General features: G+C 37.4%; 2 protein-coding genes across 3 annotated transcripts in view; both read right to left on the bottom strand.

The window, feature by feature from the left end:
* Window positions 1–1,145: 1,145 nt before the first annotated feature.
* On the bottom strand, window positions 1,146–11,999 carry LOC107684998 (large neutral amino acids transporter small subunit 4-like). 2 transcript variants are annotated; one of them, XM_016481404.1, is made up of 15 exons: window positions 11,885–11,999; window positions 11,015–11,250; window positions 7,237–7,531; window positions 7,021–7,076; window positions 6,835–6,911; window positions 5,167–5,259; window positions 4,949–5,082; window positions 4,662–4,855; window positions 4,419–4,562; window positions 4,171–4,188; window positions 3,786–3,918; window positions 3,527–3,659; window positions 2,536–2,609; window positions 2,301–2,424; window positions 1,146–2,202 (listed from the first exon to the last, which is right to left on the bottom strand). In XM_016481404.1, the coding sequence occupies exons 2-15, from the start codon at window positions 11,172–11,174 to the stop codon at window positions 2,041–2,043; spliced, it is 1,797 nt and encodes a 598-aa protein (XP_016336890.1). In that variant the 5' UTR covers window positions 11,175–11,250; window positions 11,885–11,999; the 3' UTR covers window positions 1,146–2,040. The 2 variants fall into 2 exon arrangements, with proteins under 2 accessions (XP_016336890.1, XP_016336891.1); XM_016481405.1 differs by lacking the exon at window positions 4,171–4,188.
* A 2,863-nt stretch (window positions 12,000–14,862) lies between these two features.
* The window catches only part of hephl1b (hephaestin-like 1b), an 11,629-nt gene continuing 8,975 nt past the window's right edge, over window positions 14,863–17,516 (bottom strand). Inside the window, exons 11-19 of the mRNA XM_016481432.1 lie at window positions 17,111–17,323; window positions 16,816–17,023; window positions 16,605–16,744; window positions 16,383–16,508; window positions 16,091–16,197; window positions 15,669–15,888; window positions 15,308–15,447; window positions 15,028–15,190; window positions 14,863–14,939 (exon numbers count right to left, since the gene is read on the bottom strand). Of these exons, the coding sequence (XP_016336918.1) occupies window positions 14,863–14,939; window positions 15,028–15,190; window positions 15,308–15,447; window positions 15,669–15,888; window positions 16,091–16,197; window positions 16,383–16,508; window positions 16,605–16,744; window positions 16,816–17,023; window positions 17,111–17,323 (1,394 nt within the window). The remainder of the gene's footprint in view (window positions 14,940–15,027; window positions 15,191–15,307; window positions 15,448–15,668; window positions 15,889–16,090; window positions 16,198–16,382; window positions 16,509–16,604; window positions 16,745–16,815; window positions 17,024–17,110; window positions 17,324–17,516) is intronic.

Here is a 17,516-nt window from a genome sequence, read left to right on the forward strand (position 1 = left end):
ACGGTTTATTTAAATATTTCAAAACCAGATGTATTTGTGCAGTAGACTAGAAATCGAATTATGTATAGAACATTTTTCATATGATTTCTAACTAATAATTAAGAGTCCGCTTACAATTTTTTTAATGTTTTCATTTATAAAGACTCATTAATACAATGTGAGAAAAATAAGTGTGATATTACAACGAAAAATTAAACACATTAAATAAATATTTAAAATTTAAATGAAATAATTAACTTGTTATTGCTTGTACTAAACTCAAAATAAAATATTATCTATTTTTTCCCCAAAACTATGCAGATTTGTTTACTGTTAGGTCTGTCAATTAATCACAATTATTCTTATGATTTCTGTTATTAGAAAGCAGAACAAAACTGTTGTTTTGTTTTGATTTGTTATACGGTGTTAGATAAATAGTGTGATATTACAAATGAAGTATTCAGATTAAATAATATTTTAAGTAATTAAAATAACTAGCCTAAATCATTTTCATGTAATGAATTGCTCATTGTAGCAAAGTGAAAAAAAAAGAAGTAATTTTTTTCCTACAACACTATGCAGATTTGTTTTCATTTGTTACTGTTAAAAACTAGGCCTGTCTATGAAAGAATTACAATCTCACGATTTCCATTATTAGAAAAGAAACTTAAATCTTAAAAATTACAAAAATTGTTTTGGTTTTGTATTTTTCTAGTAATATCAGATTTCATAAGGAAAAACAACTGAATGTTTTTCTTAATTGATTATGCTTTTGAAAAAGATATTTAATCCTACAATGAATGTAATAGAAACTATTATAATGTTTTCACAGTAAAAACAATACATGACAAAAATGAGCAATAATTACACATTTTATTGAATATGTAGTCCTCAACAGTAATGCCATATAGAACAATACATAAAGGTTTTTAAAACAACAAACAAACAGCCACTGAAACACTGAGATGTAAGTTCATATAAAAACCTTTGCAAATAAGGCTGCATTGTCCATATGGTCCATTAGATTTTATAGAAATAAATACATTACACACAACACCAAAACATTTCCACAGTATCCGTGGCTCCAGTCCTCCCATCAGCTATCATCAGCATCGTTAACTTCACTGTAAACCGCACAAAAGGCACATTTGTGAGTTAAGTTGTGCTTTCTGTATAATATTTTACTTCAGAGGTCCATTATAACTTGATCTTAAGATCAGTGACACAAATGACTCTTAATTTACTCTGAACTATCATAGAATGTTAGTGAAAGACAGAAAAAGGGAATTATGGGTCATGAGGAGGGGTTATGGGACATGTGTTAAAAGTGCTGTTGTTGCCCTGACATCTGCGCCTCAGCTTTCAGCCAACACCTCGCAGATCATAAGCATTTCAGCCTCTTTTATGTATGCATCTCATGCGCATGCAGTGTAAAAACATATATACAAACTGAAATGCACAAATTGTGGCTTTCATAAAGGACCTATGATCAAAAGAGATCACAGATCTTTTTCATAAATACAACATTGTTTCATAGAAAAATGTAAAAAGCCCTTTGTGGATCATTATAAACGAAAAATGTGGTCTTTAGTGAATACAACTGCATTGCACCACAACTATTACAGTGTAAACTGGGGCTGTAATGGTTTATCCCTTGTGAAGTTTAGTTGAATGAATAGGGCTGTTTTGGGTGTTCCTGGGCAAGACAGCCAACTGGCATCATAACACCGTCTGTGCAGGCCAGGCTGGCTCACGTCCAGTTGGCATAAACGGTGTATATAATGCTGTATACTGAAATGCCCCTGGTTTTATGGAGAAACTGTCAGGGTTGAAACTTTATCACATGTGCAAATGCGTAATGTAAAATATCTGTGTAAATGAAAATAAAATGGCGAAGAAGAGGGTTGCTTTCTGTCTCTCTCATTCCTCTTTTCGTCCATTGAGTTACTCAGTAAACCTCTAAGAAAGAGGCACAAAAGTATTTAATCGTCTCTGTTTTTGTGTTTTTGTGTAGCTGTGATGATTCTCTCATGCCTTTGTTTTTCCCTTTATCTGCTTTCTTTATACAAATGCCTCTGGTACGTCAGTGCCATTGATTTTGAGATAGATTTTAGCATCGTTTTCTTTCTCCTTCCTCTTTTTGTGCAGGGTTTTCCTGAAGAACAGCAGGTAGAGTGGTAACAGGAAGCCCAGCATGCTGACAACCAGCAGACCAACATTCACCTAAAAAAAACAAAAAACATAAAGAGGAGGTCAAAACATGCCTGACGGACATTTAATCCATTTAGTATTACTAAAGCTCTCTGTTGTGTGTGTCATACCCAGAGTGGGTCTCCCTTCAGTGGTCCCATCATGGCCATGAACAAAGGCTGCTGCAGCAGAGCGAACACAGCGCTAACCAATGACTGCATTCCTGTCAGACTGCCGAACTGAGATGATGGGTACCTGCAGACGCGCAAACAGATTATTTGTTATCATATTATATGATGAAAAAAAAAAAGTGATGATCACAAGCGGAATTTAATCATGTTTTACAGATAATATTGATAAACTCACACGGCGGCGTAAAGTCCACTGATGGCGGAGTGGATGAAGCCTCTGACGATGGTGTGAAGGACAAACGAGAGCATCTGGAGAGAGATGACATGGGTTAAATGACAAAATCATACATTATAAACCTGTCTGTTCTGTTGTTTCTTATGGTAAAATTAGCAGGTGACGTGCTAGTTTCATAATTAGGCCACTAGGGGGAGATGCTGTACAACTAAGCAGACACTCAAGGCACCAATAACAAGTGATTGTTGCTTCTTTTTTCTGTGTGTACATACTAGTCTTACGATTTCTGCTATATGGTATACTTGCATACTACTCCATATGGAAGAAATATTAAGAGTAGTATGCTATTCCAAATTTAGCAATAGCCTTCTTCTGCACATAAACAAAATAGCATGCTAACATACTACTCTTAATATTGCTACAATATGTACTAGGAATACTGTGTACGCTATGCAAATACATGCACAGAATATACATGAATATTACATTTGCAAGAAAAATAGTGTACAACTGTGTTATTTATTATAGTATTTATGAATGTTTTAAATGTACTGTATTTTAAGTTTGTATTTTAATTTTAGTTTTAGTAATTTTAGTCATTTTAATGTTTATTTTTTTAAGTATTATTATTATTATTATTATTTCAGTTTTAGTTATTTTAGTACTTCAACTTCAACTTATTTCAACATTTCTAATTTTCATTTTAAGTTTTTTTTTTTCATCCAAAATTTGTTTACTCGATTTCAATTATTGAAAACTAATTTTAATAGCTTTAGTTTTAGTCATGTTTAACAATAACAACACTTGTACAAAACAGCATACTGAAAATTTGTTTAAAAATAACTGCTGTTTCAACTGAATTAAAAATACTAAATATTATACACGGCATACTGCATACTATTTAAAAAAACACTATGCGCTGTGCAACATTGAATGTATCAACCTGTAATATTCATCATATTGCAGGATTAATTCCATACGTAACACACACCTGAAGAGGGAGGTTGGGAATTAGGCAGGTGATGCCAAAGCCGACAAGGAGGATGTTGGTGAAGATGAAGGCCCGTGTGGCATTGGTGACTTTCTGAATTTGTCTGTCTCTGCGTTTGGGCTGGGGCTCGTCCCTGGAGACAAAGACCAAATACAAACACATTTAAAACAGCTGATTTTTTTAGTATTTTGAGCTTCAAAAATGATTATTTAGGTCACGTTCGCATCCATAGATCACCTAAAAGTGTTTCATAACCTACTTGTTGGGCTCTTTTTCATCGTTTTCTCCATCATCGCATTCTTTTAGCTTCCAGTCCATAATCTGACCAATGACCGGCGTTGTCATCAAGCACAAGAGTTGCATCATGCCAAAAATGGAGGTGTAGAGGCTCACTGAGAGAGAGCAAGAGAGAGAGATTATAACACTGTCTAATAGATAACGTCTGAGGTTAGTTAATAACTACTCTGGTTAATGGCTGAGTTTATGGCACTCTACAGACTTGTGTATGCGTTACGGCCCAGAGCACAGGTGGGCAGGGAATGGGTTACGCTTGACGTGAATACAGGAGAAGGTTAAATGCTAGAATAACGAGCTTTAGGAAAGACACGCTCTACTGGTTTCTACTGTGCAACTGAGATTCTTACCCAATTCCATTCTCTCAACTGCAAAAATAGTTTAAAAAAAAAGCAATTTAGTAGGGAGTTTTACTGACCTTTTTCTTCTTCTTTTTTTTTCTGTATTTACATATCTGAATTATCGTAATTAAAATGTTTTTTTTGTTGTTGTTGTGGTTGTTGCTCTGAAAATATACTGTGATGCAGAATTGCTGTATTTTTTCTGATATACAAACATACTTTTTTTTTTTCAGACATATTTAAACATGCTTATTCACCAGTGTTGAAATCTCCTCCACTGAGGGACTCCAAGATGTTGTTCATGGCTCCCATGTAGAAGATGAGACGCAGTTGAGTTACACACATGGTCACCAGACTCAACATAAAGAGAGGGCTGAAAATGCTCTTCATGAATGACTGAGCTACAAGGAAGTAAAGGAAAACAGAGTTAGTCTAAATTAGTTATTGACCTTTCATATTAACATATATTTGGCATTTTCCTGTGTCAGACGATCACTTACTTTCCTCCTTGGCCTCACACTGCAGTTCCAGGTCCATGGTGGACAGGCAGAGTTTTTGGCCCTCTTTGGCAAGCTCTTTCTGTTTCTGAGTGTTATCCACGCTAAGACGCTTGCCTACTGTTGTCACCTGCTTATAAAACTGCTTTCCTGTAATCTTATGGTCAAATCCCAGCCAACTGAACTTGATCTTGACACTGGATAGACAGAGAGAGAAAACACATACAGAATGAGTTTCAGATATTGTGGATGTTTGATGCATATGAGTTTTGTGTATGTGTGTTCCTTACGTGTAGTCCATGTCCTCGGGTCCAGGGAAAGGCTCCAAGGGCCAGTTGAAGAAGCAGTTGATGAAGACGAGGCCTGCACAGCCTGCCCAGACCACCAGAATCGTGATGAAGGTCACACCAAGGTCATAAATAACCTTTAAAGAGAAACAGTTAGTATCTAAGAACATAATGTGGCATTATAATCTTTTTTTTTCACCAGATTGTTTAATCTAACAAACCTTGACCCCAGGAAAGGTGACAGCCGAGGACGCGTACGAGCCAATCATGAGTGCGATGAAGGTGGCACGCAGGTCGCCAAACATGTTGGGAAGCTGGAAGTAAATACAGGAACAGATTAATAACTCATTTGGTTAAATTAATTGTTAATTAATGAATCTCATTTGTTTATTAATTCAAAATGTATAAATTTAATAGGTTATTTTAATTTTTTTAAATAGTGTTTTTTATTTTAATATTTAAATAATCCATAACAATCCTGGCAAGAAAGAAAAACGTTCAGATTTATTTTTAATAAATACATTAATAAAGTAATTTTATTTATTATTAATTATATCATTATATATTAGCAAAAATAATATTTATTTATTTTATTTAAATTAAAATACATTTATTTTTAAGTTCTTTTTCAATTATATTTTAAATGTAATATTCTTATCCTATTTTTATTCAGACTATGGCTATTCAGAGGATTGATATTGATTGAAGACAACTGATCCACAGTCTTTCTCTATAAATGGCAACAGGCAAGGAGAGATAGCCAGCAATTATGGGCTGACGAAAGCACAGCAAATCAACAGTGAAAGCAGTTTGAGTTCAGAGGCACCGACTAGAGCCAGAGAACGAGGTTGGGAGATTTGAAAGAAAGAAAAGAGAGAAAGAACAATTGACAGATGATAAGAAAATTAGAACACTACCAGTGACCCTGAAATATTTTTGAACACTTAATCCACACTTCCTTCTTACTTCACTTTCTGTTCCTCATTGTCAATAAAACAGGACTAACTGGGGCAGTAAGAACTGAGGAATGATCCGTCCAGTCTGAACCGGCTGAAGCCGAGTCTCTTTTATGACTCTAATTGGAGCACAGACTGGGGCAGCCAGCTCACAGTTATGCCTTGTTCCTGTGACAAGTGGATGAGCAACAGCGAGTGTCCTGTTGAATGCATCTGAAAGTGTGTGATCAGCAGGTTCGTAATGGAAGAGTTGTGTTTTGTGAGAATTCCTGTCAGAACTGGTTTGAAGGTATTCTCCAAATTAATTGTAAAGCGGATTTGCCACCCCATTTACACTTCAAGGGGGAAATGCAACATGGCAAACAAGAACAAAGCTTTTCATTAAGCCATCAATGCAATCTTCACATTTTGAGGCTTCACACTTTAATTTTCTCAGTTCATGGCCATTAACATGTGGCAAAAAAGTTAATTTTGGACTCTGCTGAGTGCATGATAACCGCAGGCTATTCTTACTGGGTCAGCACACTGGATAGTACATCATCAGGAGTTAATGCATGGTGCCAGTGCAGCAACAAGAGCGAGTCAGCGGGAAAAACACTGAAGTAAGACTCACAGATGGGTCTAATGATTAATCTACTGCACCACGCTTGAGAGACACTCAAATAAGAGAGATTGAGGAAAAAGAAACACAGAGATGTCTAACTAGCCTGGATGTAGCAGGGTCAAGGGCACCAAATGTAACGATGCAAGAATCAACCACTGAAAAACCCTTATTGGCTAATCTGAATATCAAATGGGACATATCCCCTACAATTTTTATGCTAATTAGCAATGTAAATATTACAGGCAATTCGGAGTAAGCAAGTTCAAACACATCAAAAGAGCTGAACAAAAAAGAAGTGTACTTTCATGAATAAGTTAACACACACTTACCGTAAGTGAAGTGAAGGTCATACACATTCCTCCAAAGCCATTAAAAGTCAAAGCGATGAAAATCAAAACGGACAGATCTAGAAAAACAAGCAGATGTTAAATGATGGAATATTATTGGTTTCTGTTACAACATTGGTATCTGTTTCACTAAATTTGAACTTTGAGTTGCATATATGGTGTTCTTACCATTTGGGTTGCTGGCTCCATAAGCAATCATAAGGCACGAGAGGGCAAAGCAGGCACTGGAAAAGAAAAGGTCAGTTATTAATGGATAATTCAACACTTTTCTGGCCATTCGTTTTTATTGTGATCTGACCTTACCACACTTTTCATTTCATTGATAAATTATCCATCATGTGACTGGTATAGTAATGACATTGAAAAATTAAGCATGTTATCTACCTTCCAAGCAGGCGGAGTTTGCGTGGGCCGTATTTGTCCATGACAATTCCAAGAGGGAGTGTGATGGCACTGAGGAGGAAGGAGCCCACGGTGAAGGCCAGATTCAGCATCTCATCCTGTTCTTTACAGATGAGCCAGCCGTTCATCCTCAGATTGTCCTCCGGATGGTTTAGAGGGACCACCTCCACGCCGCCATCACGCTGGGCAGGCTGAAACTCATCATATTCATAATCTGCATCATTCGACAGTGATGAAGGCACAGCTGGTAATGAGAAGTTTGCCGTCGAGCTGTTTCCTTTGAGAAAGAAGGAGAAGAGGAGAGATGTAAGAGGCTAAGCTAATGGGACCCATGTTAACCATTACCAGCAGCAGCTACCATGTTCCAAAAATCAGCTTGAACACCGATGTGACCTGATATCCAACCCATTTGTTTTGCAGTACTCAACGGGTTACCATTTCTGCTAAATCATGTTGATAAAGAGTGAGAGTGAGAAAATTCAGATGTTGGTGTCAAAACCTGTCACGTGTGCCCCTGCTGTGAGCCCTATACTGTTACATAAGCATCAGTTACTTGTAATTCTGGTTGCTATCCAATCATGCAGATGCAACACGTGTGGACTCCAACACCTCATGATAGTTCTTTGAAGTTCCTGACTGGGGTTTCTCAAAACATGCACTCTACGGCCTTTTCAACACACCATGGGTGGAACGGTCAGTGGATTAAGGTAAGGACATTCCAACATTTCTTTAAGAGTTTGGAATTGGACACCTGTGAAGGTCATCACTTACTCACCTTCATGTCGTTCCAAACCGGGTATGACTTTTTTTCTTATGTGCAACATAAAAGAAGATATTTGCAGAACTTTGGGGTCTAAGCAACATTGACTTTGGTGTATGGAAACTGAGACATTCTTCAAAATATCTTCTTTGTGTTCCACAGAAGAAAGAAAGTCGTGAGCTATACCTTGTAGCTATGGTGTGCATATAGTCAAATTGCACAAAAACTTCCGAATGACTAAACAGGTTTCACCCATAAACAGCACGGCTACAGTAGACCTGTATAAACCAGCCTGGAATGAATTCTGGTTTAAGCTGGTCTTCTCAGCTGTTCTCCAAAGTATCTGAGATCAACCTTCATCCAGCAGTAAAATGCTTGGAATGAGGAATCACCATTATGTGGTCTCAATAAAACCTGAGATAAGGGCTGGGAATGATAGAAAGAAGAAAGCTGAACATTTGCTCTTCCTTTATCTTGTTCTGCTGCAGGAACAATGTTTATAATCGTCCTTTTGGACTATTGTACAATCCTGTTCGCCATTATCTCACCACGCACATACAGTACATATAAACTACTGATACCGAACTAGATGACACTCCATTCATAGCAGCTGTCTCACTGGACTGGAGACATATAAACTAGATAATTAGACCTGACCTTATACTAATCTGGCTGTTTTTCCATCTTAAATGCTGATGGGTGATAAAAGTATGATGTTTCTCTGAAAAATGCAAAATGTGGTTAAAAAAAATAACACTTTTCTCAAGAAGTGTGAGTGAATTAGACCAAAATCTTTCTTTTCAACCTCAAGATACTACCCATTATTGGTGTGGAAACAGTGACTTTGCTATAATTATCCACTGTGCCAGTGTCATCCTGATGATACACGTGTCTTCCTTCTACAACCAAGAGGAGGTTTCCAACTCCAAGCGTGCTTTAGAACTGAGTGCAGAATGTTCTGACGTGTTTGGCACCCAGTCGTGAACTTTCTAGTGCCACACATGAAGGGTTGGGTTTTACTTCGACTGCTAGGAAACTAGCAGGGCTTGCTCTGGCTTCTTTCCTAAACTGTGCTGATGTGTGAATGGTGTTCCTGCTGTAAACCCTACTAAAGATGCACCAGAGCGGGTGTACGTAGGCCACACCGATGTGCAAATGTGCAAGACACACCCGGAGAGACAGCAGTCACCTGGTCTCAAAAAAAAAAAGAAAAACAGGTCGGGATTGTGTGCATTCGATAGAGGTGTTGATAGAGGAGCATACATGAACCTATTGAACCTCATTTTAGGGGTTTATTACTTAACCTCACTGTAATAAACTGTCTTCACTGTAACAATTAAGTAATTAATATTGCTTTTCATCTAATCCTTCACCTATTTTCTGATGGGCCGAATGCCATGTGATGCCTTTCTGTGTACGAATGTCACATGGAAATCGAAATTCTTAAAATGGTCTTAAATTTTTGAAATGGTGAAGAGCTAACAATAAATTCACATTCCTAAAGGAAACTGTAAATATATTAACATATTAATACGAAGATTTGGGAACAGATTAGGGCAAAAGTGGGAGTGAAAACAAGGAGGGGTAGTTCTTTTCATTCACAGCCATTAGTTTGGTGGCCAGATCTGATAAAATGTAAAGAACAGATAGTGAATGAGACACACACAATACAAAGTGTCCCTAACCTAATTTCTGAGAAAGCTTGAACGTGAAACTCTTATCATGATGACTTCAGTGATTGCATGATGGGAAATCTCAGCTAGTGTACTAAACCACAAGAGTCCTCACATGCTTCGCATCATTTAAAATGGTCAAAGACGAAGAATTTGAATGCTGACTAATATCTCATGACATTGTCCTTTGAGACTTATCTGTGGACTTTAAGCCTGCTGAATACTCTTGAACACTGTTGATTTTCGCTGAGACAGTCTTATTACGTCACAATAATGTGACTGACCGAAAGGACAGTCAAATCAGCTGAGTAATGTCAAAAAACGGGAATTATGACAGCAGCAAAAAGGAACGATAAGCACTTTCCAATGCAAAAATGCCATGCCAAGCAGACAGACAGGCACGTAAGATGCCCACCACTCCACCCAGAAGAAGTGGTATTTCTAGATCTACCCAAACGATAAGCCTCCTACAGTTTCCTTCACAAACAACTCTTTTTCTTGTCTTCTGCCCCTCCTCTACCCCCTTTTTCTTGTCTGCTTGGTCATTTCAAACCAGCTTTTGTGGTTAAATAGGTCTCAATGTCCTCATCTTTTATTAAATCAAGCCCAAAGTGCCCGAGGGAGAACAGGACAGTGATAAAAGGGCATTACCAGCCACAATAAGACCGAAACATGTTCTTATGTGATGCTAATCAATACCAAAGACATTTCAATCAATTAAATATGAGATAATCAGCAGGTCTGATGTTCTAACTGAGATGATAAACATCTTAATTTACATCTGACAGGCTGTAAGCTTCTCAATTTAAAGATGCACTTGATTAGGTCAGGATCCCTGTGGAAAGCCCTTTAACATTCTTGTGTTTTACTGTGACTACCAGCTGAATAAATGGAAGTCTGTGGTAGTGTCTATGGTTGTGAGGCTCCTGAGGGAAGACATCATTCCTCCTCCTTAGAGAAGGTAAGCACAAAAGTGTTTTGCTGCGGAGCGCAATCAGTTACACCACATAAAACGCTACTGTCAGTGATGCATTACTGTACAATACACATGAGACTTTAAAAGTGGGATCTTTCAAGTACTATAAGATGCTGTGTTTGTTTCAAGATCAGATTGGAACAAAGGAATGGATGGAATTTGCCAATATCCGTAGTGACAAATAAAACACAATCATGCGTTAAATTAAATTTTTTCAAAGGTAAGATCACAAGCTTGACTTGCATACCATGTAACCTAAATGTTCCTCAATGGCTCTTCTAATTTGCCAGTTTTCTTGAGTTCTTGGTGTTACATTATATACATATGTATATATTGCAGAAGGATTCATACCTGGATCTGTGCAGAGGTATGCATAGAAACCCTCAGACTTCAGCATGATGAGTAAGGAGCCCCAACCCAGCAGAACGGCAGAGAAGAGCAGATTTTCAATGATGGCTGTTATTGCCATCCACCAGCGGCGGGCAAATGCGGTGGCTAGAGTGGGTGCCATGGCTGCAAGGAGTAGAATAGCAGACAGACAAGAGGAAAAGGGTGGTCGACTGTCTGGTGGAATCAGACCTCACAATCTGTGGATAAAGAAGAGAGAGGTGTGCTGAAGTCATTTGAATGGCCAAGTTAAACATTTCTGCATGTGATGATATAGAAACATACTGTAGATAGAACTAAAATAAAGACATTCCTAAAATTGTTGAGCATGCACTTTTTTTTTTTTGAGTTCTTGAGCTCTTAATTATTAAGATGTGTGAATGAGCCACTAAAGCCACTTCAAAGACTCACACGTTCTTTGTTATGCATATCGCTTTCAGAGTCGGTACTTTCAAAGTCTTTCTGGCTGTTTTGCAATATAGTGTAACAATAGTGACAGGGAGGGGTCCCAAAACTACAAAATTCACATTACAACAGACCTCATACATTGTTTTCGATGCAAAATATCATCAAGAGAGCTTTTTAAGCTATGTTACAGTCGAATTATGACATTGTTTTAGGCTTATCTTAGTGTGACTTGTATATCAAACACACACATGCCTTATTATTCTTAAGTTTAGCACATTTTGTAATTTAACTTTAATGTAAAAACTGTTAGTGTGTAAAATAATAATATTCTTTGTTTTTGTTACCAAACCAACTGGCCATTTAATACATAAGCATTTGTTTAAAATAATATATAGTTATAAATAAAACAAAACAAAAAAAACGTACCTTTGAGAGGCAGGCAAACAAGTTCTGTAGACTTTTAGTGCAGAGTGGTCTTCCCCTTGATGCCTTTGCTCTCCCTCTTCTCCTCTCTCTCTGCCTCCTGCAGTTACCGGCACTTACTGAGAATTTGTTTCAGGGCAGCGGATGAATTTATAGCGCTTTCATGTGGGAAAGCATCGAAACGATTTTATTGGCTGCATCGGGAGGCTGAGTACACCTGTCAGCCAATCAGCTGCGAGTCTGCCGCTGCACTGAAAAATCACGGGCCGTCAACAGGTGAGCTTGATATTTATTTGCATTTGAAGAAGCGGGTGAATTGGGCTCGATCTTGTACAGGAAATAGTTTTTAGATTTGTCGTCTCAATAAACGGGTTTTATCATCAACGCTGAAATCAATATTTTCGACCGAGTTTATTGATTATAGAGTTATTTCCTAAACTGCAGATTAGAATTTGAATTATGAAGGTGGATAAAGTGAAGATAAATCAATCTCTAAGACATTACAGCTATTCAGGTAATAAGATGACAAAATCATTGTTTTATGTCACTGTTTCATGAACTTGTTTTTCTGTGAGGAGTCACGGACGTGAGGTGATATGCTGAATTGCAAAATGCAGATAAGACAGCAAAAACAAACTAGTAAACTGTCATCGACAGAAGTCAACAAAAACAGCTCGAAGTGTCTGAAATCGTGACATTAAAGGATGTTACTTAACACACGATACTGTTTCACTCTCAAACCACATACTGAAGAATAAATAACATAGTAACTTATTTTCTGACGGACCATAGCTACAAACAAGCTATCCTTGCTGAAAAACCAGGTTAAGCTGGTCTTCTGGACTTCTTGGCGGAAATTATGGTTACCTTGCTGATTTTTGTCACATAGCGATAAATGAGGAGATTTATGCTTAAATTGTACATGGCCAGAATGTGTTTTATTGTTTTGTTCGTGTCATAAACTGGCCAGTTTTAAGCAGTATGCTACACACCCGGTCACCCGGGCTACAGTAGATAGATACCGGGTGTAAAATTATGAGGCGTGATAACTGAACTTTCTGGTTGTTATTCTCGAAACACGTCGCCCTCGTGTTATTTACCAGAATAGAGACTTTGCGCGCGCTCGGAAACCCGCTCTGAATGGCGCAAAGCTACTGGGTATTACTTTCAATCTACTTTTAATTCTTGATGCAAACATTAAACGTCACATTTTCTACAAAGGAGTTCTCAAGACAGCTGCACGCACAGTAGTCTGGTGTTTTCGATGAAATCATTGCATAACAAAGTCGTATTGATCAACCTAATCAGAAATAACTATTTGATATGACTGATAGCTGACACACACACGTTTATCATGCTAAATATACCATCTGTAAACTGTTTTCAGCTGGATATGTTATTTAAAAAAGTTATTAAAATTAATAAATCTATTTTCCTAAATAGTGGTACATTACACACTGAAAACAACCAATGATTGATGGCAGGGAAACAATGTTTGTCAGTTAGCTTGTTTATTTGAATGAGTTTTGCATTCTTTCCTATAGTGAGCTGATATGCCTGTTTCAAGTATGTGATCAATACTTTATCACTGTGAAGAGTAAATGCTTGATCGGGGGTTCAGACCTATTATCTTTGCAAAACAAAAGCAGAGGTTTGATAAGAAACTATAGGAACCATTCACAGGTGTTGACAAGTATTATAAGAAGTTTCTTGAGGACTTTAAAGTCAAATGTTTACTGGCAAGGTTCACTTCTTTACATCATAATCCTCAACTGGGCATCGGTTACTTAAAGCCTACGTGATTAACTACATTCAGTTGAGAACTCAAAGCTCTGAGCTCAAAACGAGCACATCACACGAACCAAGAGGAACAAAAACAACTGCTCACCCAGTTACATAAGCTCCAATCAGCTCACACTTGTTTTTCCCTTTAACGCCGTCCTCTGTGATTTTAGTTCCTTCTCACATTGGTCTAAAGGAGCCTTGAGAAATTCATGATTTTACCCTTTAACGTCAGTAAGAATAAGGTAGATCTTTATTCCAAGAACTTCAAACAAAATTGGAAGCAAATGCTTATTAACATCGTACTGAAGGTGTAAGGAAAAGGTACTGACCTTCGCTCACTAGGTGGTCTTGCAGTAAGTTTCACATTTGAATGTTGTAGTTGTTTCATTTTGATACATAAAAACTTGACCATTAGCTATCCATTATTTCAACTTCTTTTTTTCAAAACAACATATTATATATTTCTTCAATTATAGAATATGTTTAAATTACTCACAAAATCTAAATATTGACCCTTTATTTATTATCGTAAGATTTGTAAGCTAACAGAAATGTATGAAATACCTAGATTTTAACTCAGAGTTCTTTATCATGATGATGAAAATTGTGCCTTTATTGTAACTTCAGAATTACAAATAATCAGCTTTTTTTCTTTTAAAATTTAACTGTCGTTCAAAAGTTTGGGGTTAATACAATTTTTAAATACTTTTATTCATGGATAAATAAATGCAGCAAAGGTGCATTAAATATAAGTATTTTCTATTCCAAACAAATGCTGTTCTGTTAAACTTTCTATTCATCAAGGAATCCTGAAAAAAAGTATCATGGTTCCCACAAAAATCTTTTTTTCAACATTGACAATAATAAGAAATGTTTCAGCAAATCAGCATGTTTGAATGATTTCTGAAGCATCATGTTACACTGAAGTAATGACTGCTGAAAATAAAGCTTTGCCATCAGAAGAATAAATGACATTTTTAAAAAATGTTCAAATAGAAAGCTATTGTTGTAAGCAGTAATAATATTTCACAATACTGTTTTACTGTATTTTGATCAAATAAATGCAGCCTTGGTGAGCATTACAGACTTCTTTCAAAAACATTTAATAGTACTACCGGCCCTAAACTTTTGAACGGTACAGTGTTAGAAATAAATCTGTTGAGATAGTGGTCAAGTAGTATATGTCCACAGAAAGATCAGCATATCAGTCGGAGCATGAATGTTGTGAGCAGAAAGCAAAGAATGCTTAAATCTGTCCTCACTCTGCCACCACCTGCGGAAGAAAAGACCACAGACATGCAGTGAGTCCACATTTGTGAAATAAAGCCATTAGAGACCAAGCCAGTAAAACTGTAACTCACCTGATCGGGGTTTGACAATAAAAGTCGTCTCCATTCCAGCACGGATGTGGTTAGCAACATGACAGTGCAGAAGCCACGTTCCATTGACCTCTGCCACCATCTCCAACGTCTGAAATGATCCTGGGATCAGGTCATACACATCAGTACGGTGAGCCTCATCTGCCTGAGAAAAAGTCATAATAATGTTTGCGTTTAGTGTTTGAAAACTGCTTGCAGAAAACACTAGTAATTTCATTGAAAAATAATTTCATTCTATTGAATCTGATTGCGTATTGTGCACCTTGTAGGTGAAAGTCTCAGCGTGAAAATGGACGGTGTGAATGTCTGCTTCATTGCCCATCCCAAACAGGTACCAAATCACCCTTTCTCCCTCCACCATTTCTAGACCATGAAGGTTTGCATAGAGCTTCCCGTTGATCCCTGTCAGTAGTGGCAGAAAATAAAACTCTGAGACAAAATTACATTAATGTAGTTTCTACAGTTGTCCTTTTTACATCTATACTGTTATGTACACAAATAGTGAATCCCATTCAGTCCATCATATATCAAATAATGCCTCCTAGTGGTCATAATTTGCCTTTTTTTAGCATATCACAGCAAAATACTATAGGGTTGGGTTGCATTTACTTGTGAGCTCTCACCATACATCTTGTTGCTTTTCTGAAACTCAGCATCTCTCAGAAGAGGTTCTGAGCTGTTGTAGTAGGACTGAATGTTTTCCTCCAGGTACCAGGATTTATTCTCATCAAACACCATGAAGAGGAGAGCAAATTCTCTATCCACATCCATTCTCTGTCTGTCCTGGTCCAGTACACCTCTCCTGCAGATTATTAATGGCCCAATGAGACCACTGGCTGTGTCCTATAAAATATTACAAATGCATAATGAAATACTATTTATGATATTATTATTACTATTATTATTATTACTGTCACAATAAAAAGGCAAAGTAAATAAATAAATAAACAACAATAATGTTGTTATACAGTATAAGAAGAACTATCATTATAATGTGTCATTCAGTAAGGAATTAAAACTCTATTTATGTTATTAAGAGCTTTACCTTAACAAAGTCCACAGCTGAGCGGTAGGCAAATGCAATGCAGTTTGGGTCAGACACTCCTGGGCCAGATTTCACTGGAATGATCCACCGGTACTGAGTCATATTTCCTGCAGTAAAGAGTTTCATTTGCATTCACAACAAGAACATTATGTCTCATCTGTGTAATGGGTAAACGTAGCAGAAGTCAGGTAATGCTCAAAACACACAGCTTTATGAATCCTTGAAGGTGTCTTTGTATACATTTCACAGGTGAGATAAGGAGGCAAATGGTGGAGGTTTCAATTTCCTCTACCTGACATGACGGCCTCTGGTTTAGAAGAGGTCCTGACTCCATGTGCCTGTATTGAGTAAGGATGGCTGGCTTTGTTCATGAATGTGATCAGCAAAACCTGACCTACTTCAGCTTGGATTATAGGTCCTATAAAGATTATCACACAGATTATCATTCATTAATTCAAATGAGGAAAACCTGATTTATTAGGCAAAACAAACATTTGAATCGTTATTAAGTCACCTAAAATCTCCAAGTGTTCCTCTTGAGGCTGTCTCAGTTTCCTTGTCCTGAAGGTTGCATCAGTGTATTCTCGATAAATTGCTTTCTTATATCTGGAGCCTAGTCTGTTCTTTCCCGTTCCCACAAATAAACTGCCGGGACTGAGACAAGAATCTGGTTACAAATCCCATTCAAATACTGCAACTCCAGCAAAAGATGTATATTAACCGACCTGTTGTCCTCAGTCGTGTTGAAGTTCTGCAGCTCCCAGGTGCGATCAGGTGAGTAGTCCCACTCTACCTCTTCAGCACAGATGAAATACTCTATTATTTGAGACTCTAACACTGAGATGTCCTCATCCTCTGAGCCCATCACTCTGTACAGCTGTCTCATCCCACCAACATAGTGATCAGAGACTAGACAGCTCACCTCAAATACACCTACAAACAAAGGAAATATGTAAAGGTGCAAAGCAGACTTTTATTGCTTGTGTTTGTGTATGTGTGTGTATAGATAGATATACTGACCACTGACATCTGGTTGCATGGACACTGTGACTGTAGTGTGTGGGAACAGGCCCAGAGTGTCACGAGTTGTTCCGTGTCTCTGGAAGGTGTTGCCTTGGAAGTAAATACCATGCATGTCCATCTCTGTGCCAAGTCCCATCAGGTGCCATCTGACCTTTGACCCTTTATTCATCTCAAGGCCAGGCAGGTTCCCATACATAAATCCGTTCACAGCTACATTTCACAAAAGAAAGTTCTTGAATGGATTTTAAACTTTCAGCTGATATTTGACCTTTATTCTGGGTCGTCAAATTTCTAAATTGGGGTTCTGATTTTTAAGCCAAAATTATGCTTAATTTGTCTGTGTCACGTTGCACACACACGAGGGACGAGGAGACGCTGGAGAATATGTTGACAGGACTTTATT

This window comes from Sinocyclocheilus anshuiensis, unplaced genomic scaffold (genome assembly GCF_001515605.1).
Source record: "Sinocyclocheilus anshuiensis isolate Anshui unplaced genomic scaffold, SAMN03320099.WGS_v1.1 scaffold741, whole genome shotgun sequence".
Classification (NCBI taxonomy): domain Eukaryota; kingdom Metazoa; phylum Chordata; class Actinopteri; order Cypriniformes; family Cyprinidae; genus Sinocyclocheilus; species Sinocyclocheilus anshuiensis.

Excerpts from the sequence above, each read along its gene's own strand:
- LOC107684998 (XM_016481404.1), bottom strand. The coding sequence starts at position 11,174 with ATGGCACCCACTCTAGCCACCGCATTTGCCCGCCGCTGGTGGATGGCA. Across the intron at positions 4,856-4,948 it reads CCCGAGGACATGGACTACAC|TGTCAAGATCAAGTTCAGTT; the intron begins GTAAGGAACACA and ends CTGTCTATCCAG. Across the intron at positions 4,563-4,661 it reads GTGTGAGGCCAAGGAGGAAA|CTCAGTCATTCATGAAGAGC; the intron begins GTAAGTGATCGT and ends ACTTCCTTGTAG.